At 53.8% G+C, this 22,219-nt stretch overlaps 1 protein-coding gene across 1 annotated transcript; it reads left to right on the top strand.

Moving 5' to 3' along the window:
• The first annotated feature begins 131 nt into the window (after positions 1-131).
• Positions 132-20,719, top strand: GORASP1 (golgi reassembly stacking protein 1). Its single transcript, XM_074284400.1, has 9 exons — positions 132-309; positions 12,057-12,137; positions 12,310-12,513; positions 14,503-14,589; positions 15,099-15,229; positions 15,754-15,892; positions 16,613-16,757; positions 17,431-17,583; positions 19,566-20,719. Exons 1-9 carry the CDS (start codon positions 247-249, stop codon positions 19,790-19,792), a joined length of 1,230 nt encoding a protein of 409 aa, XP_074140501.1. The 5' UTR covers positions 132-246; the 3' UTR covers positions 19,793-20,719.
• The last annotated feature ends 1,500 nt before the right edge of the window (positions 20,720-22,219 follow it).

Genomic DNA, 22,219 nt, shown 5'->3' with positions numbered 1-22,219 from the left:
AGGCGTCCTTAGCAACCTTAGCGTCGCCCTGGCAACGGAACACGTTCCCTGGGCGGGGCTTCGGGCGCCTGGCGGAGTAATCCATCCCAGAGAGGTCGATGAGCAGTAGGCGCACGCTCCGCCTCCAGCTCGGCTCTCTATTGAGGACGCCTGCCGCGCCAACAGCTGCGCCTGCGTATCAATTTGGACCGGGTCGGCCGGACCGGAGCCCGCGGAGCCGGAGCCTGACAGTGGCCGCCGGGGGACATGGGCCTCACAGCGAGCGCGGAGCAGCCCGAGGGCGGCGCGGAGGGATTCCACTTGCACGGGGTGAGTGAGAACCCCTGCGAGGGTGGGGTCAGTGGGGTCCGCGCCAGCTGCCGGGAGTGGTGGGGTGGGAAACCCTTCCCGGCTCAGTTTCTCCAGCTGTCACGTGACGTCACTGGGCTCTCCCAGCCCCAATTTAGGGTCCCGGGACCCTGGGTGACCCCGGGCAAGTGCTTGAATCCAGGCCTCAGTTTCCCCACCTGTTCCATAAGGGAAATGGACAATATGGCCTCCCAGCTGCCCCCTAGCTGGTGGATACGTCCCCAAGCCCCCGGGCCTCAGTTTCTCCTTGTGTCACAACGAAGGGGATCATCCCGGAGGCAGCTTCTTCCCTTTGCCGTCTGGGCCCTCAGGGACCTCCCCCCCCCATCCCCGTTAGAGGCTGAAATCCCTCTCGGTGCGTCCCCAAGGCCACGCTGCCGGCAGCCCCCTCCCCCCTTATTCTTTAGTACATTTTATCGAAGACTGACATTCTTACGTCATCGTGGTCCTCTCCGGGGTTCCTTTCCCCCCCAGAGAGCCACTCCGCGGAACAGTACGATTTTTTTTTTTTAAGGAAAAAAAAATCAATGGAAATGTTGGGAAAGTCCCAAAGCTGGAGCAGTGTGGGGTCTGCCCGGAGGCTTGGGGTCTTCCCCCTGGCTTGGGGCGTCCCTGGAGGCTCAGGGCGTCCCCCTCAGGCTCTTCCTTGGAGTCCCGCTGCCACGTTTGTTGCACCTGGCTTGTTGTTCCGTGGGGTTACATTGTTTCCTTGGCTGGTTACATTGTTTCCTTGGCTCTGTATCAGTCCTGGGAGCCCTTCCCAGGAGTCTGCATCAGAGACTTGCTTTCCTAAGGCCCGTGATCCTCCACTGCACTCGTGCACCCCCGGCTGATGAGTCTCTACTTTGTTTCCAGTTCTTTGCCATCACAAGAAGTGGCGCTGGAAACAGTTGTGGATATATGGGGACTTTTTCTTCTCGATAGTTTCTTTGGAGTATAAACCTAGTAACGGAGTTTCTGGCTATGGATATTTAGTCCCTTTATTTGCATAATTTCAAATTGCTTTCCAAAAATTTTTTTTTGGTTTTTTATTTGTTTGTGTATTACCAATTCACAACTCCACCAACAATGTATCAGTACACCCATCTTCCCAATACCCCTCCAACACTGACCTTTGTCATTTTTGGTCTTTGACAATTTGCAGGGTGAGATTAAGGTAAAACCTCAGGATGCTCCATGGTTGTCCATGCATCTTAAGAAGTTCTGTGCAGATCCTGTTCAAATCTTAGGCCTTGTCTTAGGCTGAGGGTATTTCCTTGCCTGCTCATCCCTAGGGCAGGTTTGATAAAAGTCAGTGTCGGCCCCAGCTGCATTGAGAATTGCACTTAGCACTGCTGGTCGGTTCCATGGGCAGAACCGCTGAGCCCTCTCTCTACAGGGTGTAGGAATGGTGCCGGGGAAGGTGCTTTCTTTTATCTATTTATCTGTCTGTCTGTCTATCTATCTATCTATTTATTTATTTGTAATTTTTTTCCACAGTATATATGCATGAGTAATTTTTTTTAATAGCATTATCCCTGGTATTCATTTTTCCAAATTATCCCCTCCCTCCCTCCACTCCCTCCCCCCGATGACAGACGATCCCATACATTTTACATGTGTTACAATATAACCTAGATACAATATATGTGTGTAAATACCATTTTCATGTTGCACATTAAGTATTAGATTCCGAAGGTATAAGTAACGTGGGTAGACAGACAGCAGTGCTAACAGTTTACATTCACTTCCCAGTGTTCCTTCTCTGGGTGTAGTTGTTTCTGTCCATCATTGATCAACTGGAAGTGAGTTAGATGGAAGGTGCTTTCTCATCTGGGATCCTTAAAGTTCCCTTTAGCTGGAGGCAGCTCGATGGGGAGAGTGAAGACTAAAATCCAGGCCTGTGGTCAGGTGGCTTTGGCCTCCCCCTCCCTGGACGCTCCCTTGTTCACCAGCCAGATGAGGAATTGGGCGAGAGATGACTTCTACCAGTTTTCTGGCTCCAGGCCTATGGGGGTGTCTCTTCAGAGGGGCCTCAAAGAACTGGAAGTGGCTTTCTATGAACAGCCATTCCCCCTGCTGGCAAATCATACTCATAATCATCATAGTGGGATCATCTTTGCTGCAGAAAGGAGTTCTGGGGGCTCTGCCCAACCTCACATTTTGGAGAGGAGCAGACAGGCTTTAGGAGCATTAAGGGACATTGCAGGGAGCAGGTGGCAGAGCCAGGATTTGGGCCTCGTTCCTCAGAACTCCGTCTGTTTGATGAGCACAGCTAGCCCCAAGAGCAGGGGTCCGTGCAGAAAAACTAATGACGGGGATGTTTTCCCAAGCCTACCTTTAGTTTGGTTTTTAAACTCTCTGGAAGAAGCATCTGGTATTGCTGGGAGAGAACCTGTGCTGACCCCTGGCAAGAGGACAGATAGCTTGGTAATATTGGGCTTTTATCAAAGCTGACCAGCCGTATGTCTGAGGCTGGGCCTCGGCTGGCTTTCAGGTAGTAAGCCTTTATTTAGCACCTGTTGTATATCTGGCACTTTGCATGGATTTTGGTTCGGTCAAGAAAAAGTAATTTAGCAGGTGAATTTCATGGAAGACCATATCAGTCATCAGTCAACAAGCATTTATTTAAAAAACTTTTATTCTTTCCCCAATTCCATGTAAAACCATATATATGCTATGTATTTTACATAGCATATTTACATGTCTTTTAAAGTTTTTCCTCCCCTCCCTCCTTGCTGAGCCAGTCAGCAGTCTTGTAGAGGTTATCCGTGTGCTAGCATGGAAAGCATTTGTCTTTGTAGTGGGTATTTATTAAGTGCTGCTCTGTGCCATGTCCTGTGCTGGGCGCTGGATACAAAGACAAGACTATCTCTGCCCTCAAGGATCTTACATTCAGATATTGAGACTTGCTTCACTAGGGCTCAGCCAGGCTCAGAGAGTCACTGGATTCTGACATCTTTTCTAGTACCATTACATTTTATTAGTGCTTTGAAGTCTTTTGTTTTTATGCCCCAAATTCCAGATCAGGCTTCTCTGCTGTATCTAGAGAACACAGTTCCAATGCATCCACTGACCCCCCCTGACAGTGTAGCTCCCATCCTGACTTCAGAGCCACGAGCTGGCAGGTGGGATCCCAGGGAATCTGCCGTACGATGGCCCCATTTTACTTAGGAGGAGCTGAGGCCCAGGCTGCCAAGATAGGAGATGGGCGTTCTCAGGTCCTTCATGGCCTATTTGTCCTGTTCCTTGCAGTCCCGGCTATATTGGCGATTGCCCCCACTAGGTTGGCTTCCCTCCCTCTCCCATGCTTTCCCCAGTGGCCAGCTCCCTTCCTTTTGCCCTTCTCCATATGGTGCCTCCGCATGGGACCCAGTAAAATGGGTCACGAGGTGACTGAACGCCATTTCCATGCTGTGCGTCCGCAGGTGCCTGTGTTGTCCTATGGGTTTGCTGCTTGCCCTCTCCCCTGCCTGCCGTGTCCTTCCTTCCTTAGGACTTCCAAACCATATTCTCAGTTCTCTCAGAAGCCGCCATGTCCTGTTCGGCACAGATCGCAGCGTTCCTTTTCCTGCTTCCAGGCCTTTTCCCGCTCGACTGATCAAAGTCCACATTGCTTTCTTCAGAATGGCCCCATTGTTTGCTTTGCAAATATGTACAGTCACTCAGTGGCCTGGAACAGCTGGAGGATAAGACCACGTACAACAGCCGAGCTCCACGGAGGCCTGTTTGCACTCTTAGGGACAGCTCGGGACGCCCATTTTCAGGAGGCTCCTCTCCAAGCTATATTTGGTTAAATGGGGTTAGACTTCAGTCAGCCTCAGCGGAAAGGGGAACCTCAGCTGGGCTGTCATGGGACTCTAAATTAGATGACGCTCTGGCCCACACGCTGCTCTCCTTGGCCGAGTTAGGTGGGCTGTAAGGTGGAAGGGACAGCTAGCTTACTTACACACAGTCGCCGAGGCAGAACTCAGGACCGAGAATGGTGGTTAGCTGCAGGCTGATTTCATTTCAGCACGGCAACCAACTCTCTAGCCTTTGGAGCGGTTCTGTCCCGGGAGTGGGCGTCTGGCTTCTTGTGCCATTGGGAGTGATCCAGGAATGGGATGCCGAGGGGAGCTCTTCCTTGTTCTGAGCGGCCCGTTTCTCCTGGTCCAGCACGTTTTTCCTGTTCAAGTCCCTGTTACTTAAAACCCAGAAACCTTAAAACGGACATGTTGAACAAAGGGAATTATACTTGGATGTGGCCCGACCTTTCAGGTTTTCATTTTATTTTTTGAATAATTAAAAGATAAACAGATTATTTATTACACACTTTATGTTTCCTGTGCTGGGCTAGGAGCTGGAGCTACAAAAACAAAAGCCAAGGCAGCCTCTTCCCTTAAGGAGCTTTCATTCTCATGGGGAGAAGCCCGGGGGGAATGGGACAGGTGGGGAGGGCTGTTTTGGTGAGTGGAGTCACAGCAGAGTAGGTTGCCATGCCATTTCCAGGATCAACAACAATTGATTACACTGAGTCCAGTCCTGGCAAGTGGAACGGGAGGTGGTGAGAGCACAGGGATGGAGGGCTGACAGGGAAGGAAACGAAGCACACATGTAGGGGACAAGGTCCTGGCGGGACAAGGTCCTGGCAGGACGAAGCCCGCAGATGGGTGCCGTGCCCAAAAGGAGCCTCTGCCAGTTTTCTTTTTGCTTAGCTGGATGCGGGCAGGACATTTTCAGATCATACATCAAACGCTATCCTCATCATCAGCACCATTATTGTTATTAGCTTAGGAGCCAGAGGCAAGGCCTTTGTGTCTGCTTTCTGCCTTCTTCTCTTGGCTGAGGAGAGGGCTTAACACAAGAAAAATTTCCTTGGCCATCACCATGACTGACATCCCAATATAGAATAGCCCATTTTCTCCAGGGAGACAGAGGCTCCCCTTGGGGCTTCTTCCAGGGCATTGATGGGTGTGGGTGCCCCCCTGCAGACATACATGCCAGTCAGAAATCCTGGATTTCCACACTCTGGATGTGTTTATGAGGCGTGGAGCTTCTGTCTGTCACGGAACCTGTCACCTTTAGTCTGTATCTGAGAGCGGGTCACCAGGCGTGAGCTCCGTTGGTGTGACACGTGACGGAACCTCAGAGCCACATCTGCCACTGAAAACATTCTCTTGAAGAATCTTGTCCTCCCTAGGATTTCTGGAAGCTGGCGGGGGAATGGGAGACTGTCTTTGTGGGAGATCCTGACTCTGAAGCAGGATCCCACAGCTATGTGAAGGATCACCTGCATGTGCTAGCCATCCCAGTGGCGAAGCGCCTCAGGAAGCTGGTCACTGCCTATCCCGGGCAGAGATTGGCTGTTGTCCCGTCATCGTCACAGAGGCCTGGAGAGCACTTTTGGACCAGCTGTCCTGTGTGGTGTCATTACTAGTGCATCCCCAGCCATTTAGGGAGCTGCTGCACCGCCTGCTCTGCCCGTCAGCTGATCGGGATCCAGAGACTTTGCCTGGCTCTTGAAGTCTGTGGGAGCCACCTGCTTGGGGGGTGCACCTGGCACCTCTCCACGCTCTGTAGACTCTTGCCTGCTGATGTCAACCAGCAGCCAGGGAAGAAATTCACTATTTCATGATATTTTAAAAATTATTTCTTTATTAGAATTTTTTATTCAAAGTTTCAAATGTATTTAAAGAAAAAAAAACTTATGCAATGAGTTTAAATAAAACTAAAATTCATTTACATTTTTAAATGAATTTTTGCATAAAATGTATTCATAATAGCTCATTAGTCATTTGTTCTGTCCCCTTTTCAGGATGTGTTTTTCACAAGTAGCATACATAGTGTTCTTATGGTTATGGTTTTTTTTTTTGGCTTTGCATTATTTCATTCCTTATTCTTGATTTTCAAAGGCAGTGGCACATTTCGTATATTTAACGTATTGAATGTTATTCAACTGTTGACTATTTAGACTCCAGGTTTTGGACATTAGCAATTTACCCCCCCCCCCCCAAAAAAAAAAAAAAGCCAACAGATTTTTTTTTTCTTTTTTCTTTTTTAAGGAGCAAGTAATTTCCTCAGCATTCATAGGAAGCTGTAGATCTAGTTAGTTTAAATACCATATTGTAGGTTGTCAAATAACACTGACTTAGAATTATTTCACAGCTTCTTCTTTGAGCAAAGTTTGAATCATCTGTGACTAGTGTACAAGCCTATAACATGATTACTGATGCATTCGTCAGTTTTCATTGACAAAATGTAGCATTTCTCATGACTCTGCTCATTAAGGGCTCAGCCACAATCAACCATGTCATGATGTCGGGGACATCTAAGTTTTGGGAAGTGTGCTCTCTTAGCTGCCACCAGGGTAACTTGAAGTTTACTTGTGTGAATGAAGTCTAAATCATTAATACATTGATTGAATAAATTATCTAAATAATTTTATGATCTAAATATTGTGTGTTCTTTTCGCACTCCAAGACCTTGACTGACTTTTTGATGGAAGATGAGGAAAGTTTTTGTTTATGACATATATCTCTACACTTGAGACATTTGGGGTTAAGTGACTTGCCCAGGGTCACACAGCCAGGAAGTGTTAAGTGTCTGAGGTCAGTTTTGAACTCAGGTCTGCAAGAGTATGGAATTCTACCGAGAGAGTACCGAGGCCACCTCAGCCTTTGGTGCACAATAAGTTTTCTGCCACGCTGCAGAAACGCTCTTGTTGATCAAGGAGCAATGATTTGTGATCACGGGAATAATGTTGAGCCAGAGGGTCGCAGCTAGTTGCTCATGAGCAGGGATGCCTTGACAGGGCCTCTTGCCTGTTGCTAAATTGCTCTCTTCCCATATGCACACGCGAAGCCACGAGCTGCTTCTCTGAATGGTGATTGGGGATTGTCTACTGCTCACCGCTGATCACGTTTACAAAAATGTGTGTTAACAAGGCTGTCCAGCATAATAACCTGGAGCTCTTTTCACACTCTAGGAATCTTCCCCCCCCCCCCCTTATTCATCTCACTTCTGAGATCAAAGGGCTCATATACTTGAGCTCTTAAAAGACAGCCACAACACAGGCCCTCCTGACTTCAGGGGTGGTGCTCTATCTACTGTACCAACTAGCTGCCCCTTTACTTGAAATCCCCCCCCCCAATTTCATTTATTCATTTATTTATTTTTAATAGTTTTTATTTACCAGATCTATGCATGGGTAATTTTACAGCATTGACAATTGCCAAACCTTTTAATTTTTCCCCTTCTCCTCCCCCCCCCAAGATGGCAGGTTGACCAAACATGTTAAATATGTTAGAGTATAAATTAAATACAATATATGTATACATGTCCAAACAGTACCTGAAGTTTTTAAGGACTTATTCTTTACTTTGAATATTTATGACATTGTCCATATAGTGATCCCTTCACTGAAGCAGATTTCAATACTTTCCTGCTTCAGTTAAAAGTTTACTGATATGTGATGGGCAGAAAGAAAACTGTCAGCATCATCATCATCATCATCATCATCATCAGGCTTCTGGGGATGAACAGTGAGCCAGCTTATTACTCAGCTGACAGGCAGCCACTTTATTTCTGGGATTGGACTTGAGGCCTCGCTTGCTTGGTCTGACTTTCCAGAGTTCCCATAGATTTTTGTTGTATTGTGTAAGTTTTGTTTTGCAACTTTTTAATGCATGTATGTAATAATTATAATAGCGATTATAAAAAAGTATTTTCAGTATTATAGTTGCCTTTTAAGAAATTCCATGTAAGTTTTGTTTTGCAACTTTTTAATGCATGTATGTAATAATTATAATAGCGATTATAAAAAAGTGTTTTCAGTATTATAGTTGCCTTTTAAGAAATTCCATGTAAGTTTTGTTTTGCAACTTTTTAATGCATGTATGTAATAATTATAATAGCGATTATAAAAAAGTGTTTTCAGTATTATAGTTGCCTTTTAAGAAATTCCATATATTTAAAAAACATGAATTATGAGTACTGAAGTTATAATCATCAGCAAAAATAAAAATATGGTCAGTGCATTCTCTGGAATTTGCCATGTACTTTGTTTTTAAATTTTTTTTAATTTATCGAATAAAATAAGCATTTCCATAGCATCATAAATAAAAAAGATGATAGCACATGAAACTACCAATCTATTATGTATAACTTGCTATTCCTTTTAAATATTAATACAATTGTCATGCAAATTTTTTTTTTTTCCTTTTCTTCCCTTCCCTCTGCCCTTAAGATGGCTACCACTAGACACAAATAGGCATATATTTATAAAATCATTCTATACATCCTTCCATTTATTAGTTCCTTCTGTGGATGCAGATTCCTTCATATGTCTGTCATTAATTTGGGTGTTTACGCTAGTCAAAATGACTAATTTGCTCAGCATTCTTAAAACAGCATTGCTGTTACTATTGACAGTGTTTTCTTATATCTCTGCTCATTCTGCTCATTATTTTGTGCATTATTTCTTTTTTTCTTCATAATGATGCTTTGTACTGTCTCGTTTGCAATATTATTGGATCAAAAGGCATGACTCTTGTGTATTGGTAGGTTGTCCACCAAGCAGATTCTGCACTTTAGTAAAGTTACTTTACAACTTTGCTTTGGCATTCGAGGAGGAGATGGTCTGCAGTGGGGACAGGCTCTCCAGAACGATTAGTGGGCCCAGTAGTCCAGATGGGAGGTGTGAAGACAGGTGTGGGCCGAGTTCAGGACTCGGGACAGCTACGTGCCTGCTGTGGGTGGCTAGTGAGTGGAGGCCCCTTTGACAATGGAAGAGACTCCACGTTCAGGGTTGGGTGTGTTGAACTTCAGATGTCAATAGGACATTCAGTTTGTGATGCTCAGAAGGCAGCAGGAGATGTGGGACTGCAGCTTCGAAGAGGTCAGGCTGGATAGAGGGAGCTCTATTTTGTCTCTGAGCCTGAATGGGGTTTTCCAAGTGAGGTTTTTCTTTATTATAATAAACTTGACAAACAGAATGAATATGATCCTTTCTTTGTGTAAAGCAGTGCAGAGAATAACAGTATTGCAGATGGATCTAGCCTTTATTTTTATTTTTTCTTGCTTTTTTTTTTTTAGTAATAGATTTTTATTTTCAAAATATATGCGGAGATAGTTTTCAACATTTACCCTTGCAAAACCTAATGTTCCAGATTTTTCTCCCTCCCTTTCCCCTGTCCCCTCCCCTAGACAGCAAGTAATCCAATATATGTTAAACATGAGCAATTCTTCTAAATGTATTTCCACAATTATCATGCACAAGAAAAATCGGATCAAAAAGAAAAAATAAGAAAACAAAATGCAAACAACAAAAAAGGTGAAAATGCTGTTGTGATCCACACAGTCCCCACAATCCTCTCTGGGTATAGATGGCTCTCTTCATTACTAAATAAGTGGAACTGGTTTGAATCATCTCATTGAAGAGAGTCAACGTCCATCAGAATTGTATAGTCTTGTTGTTGAAGTGTATAATGATCTCCTGCTCCTGCTCATTTCACTCAGCATCAGTTCCTGTCAGTCTCTCCAGGCCTTTCTCTATTCCTCCTGCTGGTCATTTCTTACAGAACAGTCATATTCCATAAAATTCATATACCACAATTTACCCAACCGTTCCCCACCTGATGGGCATCTACTCAGTGTCCAGTTTCTTGCCGCCATAAAAACTACAAACATTTTTGCACTGAGTCTCTTTCCCTCCTTTAAGATCTCTTTGGGATAAGGCCCAGTAGACACTGCTGGATCAAAGGCCTTGCACAGTTTGATAGCCCTTTGGGCAGATTCCAAGTTGTCCAGGCTCTCTTTAAAGAGAGGCTTGACATTAGTTCCCCAGCTTGCTCTGCGCCGCCCCTCTTGGACCCTGTTCCGGGATTTCCTTGGGGCTTTCAGGACTCCTGGCTTAGCTTGAGCACTAGCTCCTCCTCATACCCTTTTCTGCGCTCCCAGACCCCTAGTGGTTTGTGCTTTTTCTGCTGGGAGTGGGCACTTTGTATAATTGTATAATAATTGTAGTGGAGAATGGAAGCTCTTCCTGTACAGGGATTTATTTTTTATTTTTTATTTTTTTTTGCTTTTTTGAATTTGAATCCCCAGAAGCTGGCCCAGTGCTAGCACATAGTAGGTGGTTAATGAGCTTACTGGTTCGAAGTTGTGCTGCTTTGTGGAAGAGGGGAGACCTGCAGGCCTTGTTCTGGGGCTGGATCCAGCCTGTGCTGACTCTAGCCTGAACTGTGGGTGCAGTTGTTTTTCTCACTATGCTGATGTGGCAGAGATCCTAGAGAGGATGTAGCCATATCCCTAAGACTCCCTGGCCTTAGCCCTAAGGTTCCCTGGCCTTGGGAGTGCTGCAATTGCACAGACATGGCTGGCTGTCCGATAATCAGTTGGTCAGTGATAAAGTTTCTGAGACAAGCCCACCTCTGAGCCATAAAAGTAGTACGTCAGTGACATGAAGCACCTGGTCCGTAAATGTATCTTCTCACTCCTGGTTCTTGTTAACTCCTTTTGGAACTAAGCCCGCTTTAATTGGCATTACAATTATAATAAACTTTGCCCCTTGACTTGGGTCCATGCCTGTAAATTCTTTTGAGAAACCTCGCCATACCGGTCTGAACCCCAACCTTTTGGAGTCCCCTTGAAGCCCGGCAATGCTGAGTCCTGCTGGCCAACCTCGCCCACTATGCCCTTTGGCACCTGATTACGTTTGGGGTTAGAATTTGGCCACCACGGGCCAGGCCTCTCTCAGCTTCCCCTTGGAAGGGCTTCGCCAGGCGGCTCCTGCTCTACCCTGCCCGCCTGTCACCCAGCCGGTTCTTTGTTAGAACCCTCTCGGGGTCTTCCTGGTTGTGTCCGTGGAATACACCACGCCCAGGCTGGGCTTGCCTTCCCTTCCCCAAGCAGATCCTGTCCATTCTTCAGGGCAGCCTCAGGCCCTCTGAGAATGAGTCTGACTAGGGCCGTGCAGCCGCTTGGTGCTCATAACGCTTCACCTCCCCAAATGCGCCAAGCCACAGGAACGCTCTTCTCCCATTTCTCCCAAACTGGCCTGCCGTCGGCGACGTAGTGGGAAGGGCTAGCTGCTTGTTTTTAGAAATGAGGTAGGCAGTTAAAGGGGAAAACAGCGGATGAATCAAAATAAAGTTAGATCCGAGATCTGACCTCCCCCTCATCCCACGGGCAGCCCCGACCTCCATCCCACCGGACTCCAGGGGCGTGATCTTTGCCTACAATTGGATCGAGTGACCCGAGTCACTGCATGTCTCCTTCAGCTTCCTGGGTTTAATAGGTGGGTGGTCCCAGGACAGTCTGTAAGCCTCCAAGCCTCCAAGAAGGCTGCTCGTTCCATATTGGGTCACTAAGCGGGCAGAGCCGGGACCCCATGTTGGACAGACGCGAGTCTAAATTCAGCTTGGACACTTTCTGGCTGTGTGATCAGTTTTTTCATCTGTGAAATGGGGATGTTAAGGAAGCCTGCACTGCAGAGTTGTGAGAGCCCTCACTATTTCTTCAGTGTCTATGAGCATTTATGAAGTGCTGATTGTGGGCCAGGGACTCTGGGTATGGAAATGTGGGCAAATGGGACAGTGCCTGTGCTTTAGACACTGCTTTTTTGGGGACTTCTCGGGGGAGGCTGGGAGAGGCCCCCAGGAGGCCTGTGGCGGGGGGGCAGATTCACAGAGGATGCTCCGAGTGCCGGGAGGTTTTCTCGGCCTAATGTCTGGGCTCCCGATTTGCAGGTCCAGGAGAACTCCCCTGCTCAGCAGGCCGGCTTGGAGCCCTTCTTCGACTTCATCATCACCATTGGCCACGCCAGGCTGGTGAGTCCGGGGGCTGTCCTTGCCCTGCCTTCCTCTGGCCACTGGCAGGTTTTCCCGTGAGCCGGGCCTCCTTTTTTGTGGGTGGGGCTGGGGCGGTTTTTTCTGTGGGTCTCAGGATGTGTTAACAGGAAGAAGCTTTGGGGACCCCTCCCCTTTCTCTCCCCAATGGCAGAACAAGGAGAGCAGCACCCTGAAGGACCTGCTGAAGGCCAACATGGAGAAGCCGGTGAAGCTGGAGGTGTACAGCATCAAGACGCTGAGGGTGCGCGAGGTGGAGGTGGTCCCCAGCAACATGTGGGGGGGCCAGGGCCTGCTGGGGGCCAGCGTGCGCTTCTGCAGCTTCCAGAGGGCCAACGAGCACGTCTGGCACGTTTTGGTAAGCAGACAGCTCCTGTGTGCCACAGAGGGCCCTGGCAGCCTGTTCGGGGCTGGACCGGCCCTGGCAGCCTGTTCGGGGCTGGACCAGCCCCCGGCTCGGGCAGCTCCTGCTCTCCCCGAGTCCTGACTGACTGCCAAAGGATCCCCCTCTCTCCCACGCTGCAGATCCCCCAAGTGGCTGGGCTCCTAGGCCTCCTGCTCTCCTTCCCCGTGGGGACCCTCGGCCAGCCCCGCCCCAGGCCAGTACTGGGTGCGGGCATTGAGCCACACGCCCTCTGGATGGGGGCTGCCCTCCCTCCCCACTCTCAGGGAGCCCCCATCTTCCCCATGGCCTCAGCTGCTGCCCTTTCCTTCCAGACTCTGGGGACTGAAGTCCTTAAACTGTGCCCTCAGGGGAGGCCGGTTTTAGCGCCCGTGCATAGAGTGGTTGGGGTTTGCAAAGCACTTTGCCAGTGTTTCTGTCTCTTGGTTGGTCACTCAGCGGCCACACAGGTCCTGCCCAAAGGGGAGGCCTTTGGTCCGCATCCGGCTCCTGCCCATTTCTTCCCTCCCCTTCCCTTCTCATCTTCGGAGACTCGTCCACAGCAGCCAAGTTCCCCCAGCCTGATAGCTGCTCCTTTACATTTGTTCAGTGGCTCCCCTGCCATGGGTATCGCGTTCCCCCCAGGTCTGTGCTGCTATGAGCACCCGGGGGTGTGGGTGGAGTGTTAGCAGCTGGGCTCCCGGGGCCCGAGCGCTGCTCCTTTGGCCACTTCCTCGGCCCGAGTCTGGTCAGCTCTCCAGAAAGCTTTGGCTTGTTCTTGCTCCATCCCTGCCGGCTGCCCCTGCCTCTCCGGGGACAGTTCTGGGCTTTCTCAGCATTCTCTTGCTGGCCCAGGGCACCCTTACATCTGACCGCTGATAGTTTGCCATTGTGGACATCGTCCTGCCCTAGACACTCAGCCACTCTCTCAGCCGGCCCCGTTCACGGTGCTCTTCCCAGCTGGGGTGTTCCCCATGGCTCTGTGCCCTCTCTTCCGCTCCCAGAATCCAGAACAGCCGCTTTGTGTGATGAGAGCCTCAGAGAGCAGGGGTCTCTGTAGCGCTGCGATATTTAGGTTTGTCCCTTGCGTAAACTTTGTGGATCTGGGCCGTCCGTGTTCTGTGCACTTGTCCCTGCCAGGAGAACGTAGCCTTCTTGGCGTGTCCTTCACCTCAGGGCCTGGACTTAGCAGCCACGTGGGGGGGTGTGCTGACTGGCCGGAATCCTGAGCCCCGGCCCAGGGCCTGGCCAGGACTTTTTTCTAATCCTTATCTCAGAGAATTCCAGAATTTTGAAAGGGGTCTCGGATGGTTTAGGCCCAAGTCAGGCCTGGAGAAGAATCCTGCTCAGCGCAGCTCAGCCAGTGCCCTTTGCTGAAGAGTCAGAGTGCCCCCAGGCCCTTGTGGTAGTGACCCAGGCTCTTTCCAGGGTCATCCTCTTCCGAGGGGGGCCCAGGCCCTTCTGGACTGACTCGGGCCGTTCCGAGGGGGGCAGGCCCTTCCAGGGATAACTCAGGCCCTTGTGGGTCCACCCCCTGCCTGTGGGGAGAGTGGTATTGGGGCAAGGATACCACAGCTTCCGCCCACTGGTCCTCCCCGCGGCAGCCCTGCAGCTGCTGCCCTCTTGCTCCCTCAGTCAGCCAGTGGGTGCGTCAGGGGCGCCAGGGCCTTTGCCCCTTTGGGATGCGCAGCCTGAGCACCTTCGCCGGCCCAGTTTGCTGGGAAGGTCCTGGCGCCTTTAGTGTGTCTGAGCTGGTGTAGGCTCTTATTCTCCCGAGTCACTGATTAAGCACTTACTGTGTGCCGGGTCCCGCTCCCCACGGGCACAGACGCGCTCCATGCTTCCTTTGGGGCGCTTTTCGTGACCCTCATCACAAGGCCTCGTCACCCGAGGGCTAGGGCTCCGGGTCTTCACTGTTTAGTGCAGCGGAGACACTGAGGGGCCGCCTGCGGTTCTTCTCCCTAGGACGTGGAGCCTTCATCCCCCGCGGCCCTGGCCGGGCTGCAGCCGTACACCGACTACGTGGTGGGCTCCGACCAGATTCTCCAGGAGGTGAGGAAGCCCCCGCCCCTGCTCAGGCCTCCTGTGGAGGTTTGGGCCGCCTTCCCAGGTGAGCAGGTGGAGCCCAGGAGGTGAGGAAGCCCCGCCCCCTTGGGGCTGTGACCACCTGCCCCCCCAGAGGGCCGGTGCCCATCTGTCCCTTCCTCCCTTGAGGCCTGTAGCTACCTTTCCCTTCCCTCCCTCAGGGCCTGTGCCACCTGTGCCCACCTGCCCCCTCCCCTCTCAGAGGGCCTGTGCCACCTGTGTCCACTTGCACCTTTCCCCCTCTGACCCTGCGCCCACCTGTCCCCTCCTCCCCAGAGGGCCTGTACCACCCGTGCCCTCCTGCCTCAGGGTCTCCAGCAAAGATGGTCATAATGTGGCTTTGCCTCCAGATCCTTGGGCCCATTTTGTGCTGGAGGCTGTGTTGAGGGGCCCATTCTGGTGCCCCCATGGAGGGGAGGGGAAGGGAGGGGCTTGGCCGCAGGGTAAGGTGTCAAGGTGTCCTGTTTTTCTGTTAGTCAGAGGACTTCTTCACACTCATCGAGTCCCATGAGGGGAAGCCCTTGAAGCTGATGGTTTATAACTCCGAGACCGACTCGTGCCGTGAGGTGGTTGTGACTCCCAATGGCGCCTGGGGTGGAGAAGGAAGGTACTGGGCTGTTGGGTGGCCCTGCCCGTGGGTCCTCCAGCTCCCTGCCAGGAGTGGGTGCTCATTGTCTCGTGGGGACGAGTCTTATTGATAAAAGTGAGTGTGCCCCGCTGAGGAGAAGCCGCAGAAAGCCCCGCCTTCACTGACGGGTGCAGCCAAGTCGCCTTGGGCATCGGGTGACTGCCCGGGCCGGGCCCGAGCCGGACGTCCGGGGGGCGGCAGCGTTATCCATCAGTTTCTCTGCATGGGGGCCGGACGGAGCCGGGCTTTAGAAAGCCCTCCGTGTCCCAGAGCACTCAGCGGGGGGCCGGCATCTTGGCGGGTGGTCTTACTTTGCCAGCCACACCTCCTGGCTTTAAAAATCTGCTCGGGCTAAAGTTGTTCATTCTAGAGAGACCCCCCAGGTCTGGCCATGAACCCTGCGAGCTGGCTGCTTGTTATAATAAAGGGTCTGATGAACCTAGAGAGGGGATGTGGAGAGGGGGCAAAAGACTCGCGCCCCATTGTTCCTTCTGGTCCCACAGTCTAGGATGTGGAATCGGCTATGGGTATTTGCACCGAATCCCAACGGTCAGCCCCAAGAAGCCCCAGGAGACCGGTCTGCCCGTGGCCCTCCCCTCCGAGACCCCGACATCCAGCCCGGCCCAGGGAGGCTATACCGAGGTAGGAGGAGGCGCGCCTGGTCACGTGGGCAACCCCATGGGCTTCCCCCGTTTGAGATTGGTTAGATGGATATTTTCTGTGGCGCCTCGTATCGCCTGGTGGGGAGATGAGGGGGGCCACGGGGGAGCTGCTGCCCAGATGAGGGGGGGGACGGGGGAGCTGCTGCCCAGGGGTGGGGAGATGAGGGGGGCACGGGGGAGCTGCTGCCCAGGGGTGGGGAGATGAGGGGGGCACGGGGGAGCTGCTGCCCGGGGGCACGGGGGAGCTGCTGCCCAGGGGTGGGGAGATGAGGGGGGGCATGGGGGGGCTGCTGCCCAGGGGTGGGGAGATGAGGGGGGCACGGGGGAGCTGCTGCCCAGGGGTGGGGAGATGAGGGGGGCACGGGGGAGCTGCTGCCCAGGGGTGCTGCTAGAATGGCATAGGAGACAACGAGGGAAGCTGGGGAATCTTGGATGTTCGATTCAGAGGCTGAGGGGAGTTGGAATGGACTGAGGGCTCCCGGAGCCGGGACTGGCTTTGAGAACCTTTGAAGTTCCTTTCATTAGGGGACTTGCCATGTTTCCCGGCCAGGCCCTGACCTCCTTCCAGGAGGGGGCAGAGGGCTGGGGTTCTGGTGCGCATCACTGTCCTGGCACTTCAGGAGACAAAAGCAGCAGTGGGCCGGGGAGGGGACCCCCCCCCCCCCCCGCCATGCTCAGTAACACCTGGGCCCCCTCGTAGGCGTCACTGCAGGCCCCTGACTCCCCGTTCGATGGGACGCCAGATGTCCTCGACGTGGACCGGTCCGTGGTATCCGGGAGCGACGCCTGTTCTGTGGAGACATCGCTTCAGCCTCCGCCCCCCGTCCAGCGCGTCATGGACCCAGGTACCCGTGGGAGAGGGGAGGTCCCGTGTCTTGTAGAAATCGCTCACTGACACATTAGCTTTTTATGTCGCTGCCTGGAAGGGGACCCCTTATTATACCAACGACAGCAGGAAAAGGGAAGGCGAGCCTAGGGTCGGGGCTGGCCGGGAGGGCCCGGTCTTGTCGCTGTGGAGACGGAGAAAGGCTCAGCGTCCTCTCCAGCCCCGAAGATGCTGCACCTTATGGCGGCTTTTGCACAGGAGGAGGAGTTCAGAGAAGGCCCCGGCGCGGCTCTGCGCCCAGAGAGGCTTCTGAGAAGATGGTCTGACTGCGGCGCATCCCGGGCGCGTCCCCACGGGCCTCCCGCACTCGGGGCAGTTTCCTTTGATGTTTGTTTTACAGATGCTGGCCCCCCTGGGGGGTGGGACTGGGCGGGAGGTCTTTCCAAAGTCCAAACTGCCCCCAAGTGTGGGAGGCCCGGGGTGACACGCCCGGGATGCGCCGCAGTCAGACCATCTTCTCAGAAGCCCCCTCCCCTCCCCTCCCCCAAGCGCAATCCCTGGGAATTTCCACGTTTGGGGGAAAGCAGTGGCCAGGCCGGGTCACCCCGAAATGCCCGGAGGGAAAGCTTAGGAGCAGCGGAGGGGGGGATGGCGGGCAGCGGTCTCTGCAGGACACCTCGCTCTCTCCCCAGGGTTTCTTGATGTTTCGGGCATTGCCCTTTTGGACACTATTGATGTCACGCCTCTGCCCAACCCCGCTTCCTCGGTCTCCCTCCCCTCCTTGGGGGAGTCTGTGATGGGAACTGAGAGCGTCCTCCCCAGCAGAGAGCCACTTGCAAATAAAGGTGAGTGAGTGCTCCCCGAGCCCGGCACAGCGGCCTGGCCCTCATCCTTTCCGGCGGGGGGAAGGGCAGACCTTTAACCAGCTCACGCCTGACACGCGGCACCGAGCACTGGAGGGCGCTCCTTGTCAGGGGAACGTGGCAGGGGTCTGAGCACTCAGCACCCCCGGAATTTTGAGGGCGCTTCTTCAGTGGCTCACGTGACAGAGAGGCTTTGCTCACTCTGGGGAGTGAGGCCCGTGCCTCCTGAGGCGGCCCCTGGGGCTCCCTCTGGGGCCCAGCAGCAGGAATCTCCTTCCTCTTCCAGTCCGGGTGGAACAGGCTGTAGGGCCTACAAGGAGCCTTTAAGGCTCTTCCCCTCCGTGCGCTCTGGCTTATTCTCCTCCATCCCAGTGTCAGGCCTAAAGCGGGGCCCCAGAACTGGCAGAATAAAGGCGGATTCTCCCTGCCACCGTCCCTCCCACCATCCTGGAGGCTCCGCCTTCCGTTACGCTCCCCCCTCCCCCCCCCCAGGTTCGGAGACAGACTGCTCTCCAGCAAGGCCCTTCCCATCTTGGGTCGGCTTTTTTTTGACTTCATCTTCATCCCTAGTAAGTGCCATCTGACTGGGTTTGGCCACGTCCTGACTGTCACCCAGGGTCAGCGGTGGTTCCCAACTCTCCGTCTCCATTGAGGTCATTGGCTGAAATGGCAGCAGCGCGGCGCCGGCCGGGGGCTCTGGGATCTCTTTCGGAGTGCGTCGATGGGTGTGGCTGCTCACCCACGGCCGAGCCACTGGCCACTCAGCGCAGGGCTTCCTATCCAAGCTCTCCCTGTCCTCTCGCTCGTTAGATGGCGAAATCCCGGGCCTGCATTCTCTTGTGGGGCCGGTCCTGGTGCCTCCTCCCTGCGCTGGGGAGGTTCAGGCCCATAACAGGTTGGGTGCCCTTGGATCCCATCCCTTTGGGAGGAGGAAGCGGTCATCGGCGGACGGGGCATTCTTAGTGCCGCGCCTGCAGTTTTCCTTTTTTCTTGCCGCGCCCCCCAGCAGCCGCTCTTGCAGCGGCTTTTCCCACGATTGGAGCGTTTCCCACCTTGTGCCGGGTCCGTCACGGCCGGGTCAGCACAGGCCGAGCTGCCCGAAGGGGCGCGTGGTCAGGCTCGGCCTCTTGTGACCTTCCCCTGGGCGACCCCCACACTCACCTCCTCTCTCCACCCTCTCCAAAATCGTTTTAAATGTAAATCTCACCATTTCTTTGAAATAAGGTGCATCCTTCTAAGGGGCCGAATCAAAGCCTCTAGTTCACGCGGCTCGCAGCTGGCGCCGGCAGAGACATTGGAGACTCTGGGCTTGGCCCCTGGTGCCATCTTGGGATCTTGCCACCTTCTGGGCCCTTCAGCCCTTCTCGGGGGTCAACCGCTCTCTGGGGGGTTCCCCCGCCTTTGGCATTTCAAGCTTTTTTCTTAGTGTAGAGCCAAGGGGAGCTTTGGCAGTTTTCACCCCCTCCTCTGGACCCACCTCTCCCACTGCCTTCTTTTTGGGGGGTGAGGGGAGAGCTTGTGATTGGGGATCTCCAGGGCGCGGAGTTGTGCAGGGCTCAGGAAGGGTGAGTGGGCGCTTCTCCGGGGGAAGCCATCAGTCCATATGCCCGTGGCCTTAGAAAGGTCATGGGAACCACTGAGTTGCACAGATGTCTGAAGTGATGGGGGTGGGGGGCTGACCCTGTGGCCGTGGGGTTGCTGAAGAACGCCCCCTGCCGTGGGAGGGTTCCGGGTTGATCCGATTTTAGGCCCGAGTTGTTGCCGGTGCCCCATCTTGGACCCACCAACCAGAGGCCGTGCAGGGAGCCCAGAGTCCCCGTGGTTTTTGGGGGTCAGAGGTCGTGCTCCTGACCCTCCCGGGCACTCGGACCAGTCCCGACCTCTCAGGACGTCTTTCGTAGCCATTGCTGCTCTGTACATGGTGTGGTCTTTTCCCACTGAATTACCAATTCTCTGGCTTTCAGATGAAGCCCCCGAAGGCTTGGTCCTGGATGGCTCCGGGCCGCATTCACAGCAGCCGGAACCCTGCTCGCCAGCAACCCTCCCCAATGACGTCTGTTCCAAGGCGGCGCTGGAGACGGCCGAAGCCCCCGACCTTCTTCCGGACCAGGCGGAGGGGCCGGTTGCTGGGGAGGGCGGGGAGGGCGAGGTGCCAGCTGAATCCGAGGAGGCGGGCACTGCCCTCAAGTAACGCTTCCGCACGTTTTGGCCGCCCCCCAAAAGACTGCCCTTGGCTTTGCGCCCTCTCCAACGTCCCCGCACCGACCTGACTGGACACCGGCGACTTCTGGCGATCCCCGCTTTCTAGCCTGGGAGCCTGGCGGCGTGTGGTCAGGAGCGCGGGCCGTCCACAGCCCTGGCCAGATGCTGGATTGAGCACTTTGTCCTGACTCAGCTGCTCTGGGGCCTTTGGAGCCTCAGGCCTGCCCAGCTGGCGAAGGGGCAGCGGACTTTATGCAGTCAGAGCCCCGTGACTGAACTCCTGGATCTCTGGGGTAGGAAAAGAGTGAGGGGACCTTGCTGGCCCTTCTGGGAAGCTCCCTCTGAGCCACTGATGGCACGGGTGGGAACTGGCCGTCTGGAGCTGCTCAGTTCCTGGTGCAGTCACTGGTGCAGGGGGCGGTTCCAGCGGGGGGCCTGGCCAAGGAGGCAGTGGGGTGCTGGGCGGCTCCCGAAGGCCCGAGGGGCTGCCCACGGGCTGTTTTTATCTCACCAGGAGGCTTGCTGTCCTCCTGTTTAAATTCGGACTGATTATTTATAGTGAGAGGGGCCGGGGCCCCCTGGAGGGGATGGGCTGCACAGTGCAATCATTAGGGGCCAGGACCGCTGCAGGACCGGGCCATCTCCCAGCCTGATTGCCCCGGGCCGGCCCACACTGCTGGGGTGCATGTGGTGGGGAACTAAGGGGGTGGGATATGGGGGGGCTGGGGGAAGGACCAGGCCTTCCTGAGTCCCATTCTCCCTTGGGCCACAAAGCCCCCGAATATGTCCGTCTGTGGGTAGGGGCGGGCCCAGGCAGTGGCCGGCTTGTGATTCCCAGTTCGGGGGGCGATGGTGACGGGGAACCCTTTAATGCTCTGGGTGATTCCTTGGCCTTTCGATAAAGATGTTCTAGTTTGCAGGCTCGTCCTTGTTTTCTGTGTTCTCTTGCACAAAGTCCAGGGGGACCTCCGGGGGGGTGAGGAGGGGGTTTGGTCCAGGCTAGGAGGGCAACGCCAGGGAGCCTTGGCTGCCAAGCGGGCCCGAGGGGCGGGAGTGGGGGACGGAGCTGGGCCCGGCTAAGGGGGCACTTACTTAGCGAAGTGGGGAGAGGCGTGAGGGGGCGAGCCTTAACCTCCTTTGTTCCTTATCCAGGGAGGCCGCTGGGCCCATTCCCGCCGGGAAGCACAGGCCCGGGCTGCACTAGTCCGCTGGGTGAGGTCAAGGACGTGGGCTCCAGGGGCTCAAACTCGAGGTGGCTGCCGGGGGAGCTCCCACGGTGGCCTGAGCAGCCGCCGCCACGGCTACCTAGCTCTTACCGCAGCTGGCGTGAAGCTCGGGAGGTCCCGTTTGTCAGAAGCGCCTAGCACGTAGTAGGCACTTCACAGCTGGCTGTTCTATTTCATTTTTCCAAATACATGCAGATACCTTTTTGACATTCACTTTTCAAATTTTTCTCCTCCTCGTCCCCGAGAAGCAAGCAATCCAGCACAGGCTTAAAAAGGGGCGAATCTTCCCATTTCCTTCCTTCTTTGTCAGTCACTGCCCAAGAAAAATCGGGATCCGAGGATCTTGGGGCAGAGTGGATTAAGGTGGGAACTTGGCCCTCATTGCTAATGTGCACACAACCCTAGAGCCAGGGAGACCCTCGTCTACACACTTAGTTGGGGAAAACCTGGCGCGGGACCGATTCCTTTCCTGGGTTCAGATCTCACCTCTGACTCCCCCTGGCTGTGGCGGCGGAGCAGCCTCTGAGAACTCGATGTCCAGTCAGTGGACAAGCTCACAAGCTGCCCCTCTTCCAAACTTCCCTAGGACTGCCCAACCCCCACCATCGTTCTCTGTTCCCTCGGCCCATGTCTCCCCCGCTCAGGTCCAACCACCCTTTCCCTGGTGGCCAAAGTCTTGCCACAGCGTCGGCTCTGACCATTCCCCCTTCCCATTCTCCGTTACCTTGAGGATCCCATGGAAAATCCCGTTTGGCTTTGAAAGCCCTCAGCCCTGGCCCTTCTTCCCTCTCCGTAGCCTGGGTTCCAGGGTCACCACAGGGCTTCAGGTTCGTACAAAAGCTGCAGCACGTCTCCTTGGGGCTGGCGCACTCTCTGTGCACCCCCTCGAGTCTGCCTGCCACTTGTTGGCGGAGCGTGTGTGCCTGGGCCCTCCCTCAGAGCATAAGCTCCCTGGGGCAGGGGGCCGGTTTTGCCTTCCGGTCACTGCGGTTGTTGGCGCGATCCCCGGCATATCGGGAACCACTTAAAAAACAAATCGTCTCACATCAGTTCCTGACAAACCCTCATTACCATAAATAACCATTTTTAAATCGAACTGCCCTACCAACAGATATGCCAAATCAATCTAGCACCAGCCTGAACGGGGTCCAAGAAGCAAAACCGTTTAAAGGGGAAGATGACGACAAGGA

Source organism: Sminthopsis crassicaudata, chromosome 1 (assembly GCF_048593235.1).
Source record: "Sminthopsis crassicaudata isolate SCR6 chromosome 1, ASM4859323v1, whole genome shotgun sequence".
In the NCBI taxonomy this organism is placed as follows: Eukaryota; Metazoa; Chordata; class Mammalia; order Dasyuromorphia; family Dasyuridae; genus Sminthopsis; species Sminthopsis crassicaudata.
The sequence above is the reverse complement of the archived record's forward strand: the minus strand, read 5'-3'. Positions and strand labels throughout refer to the sequence as shown.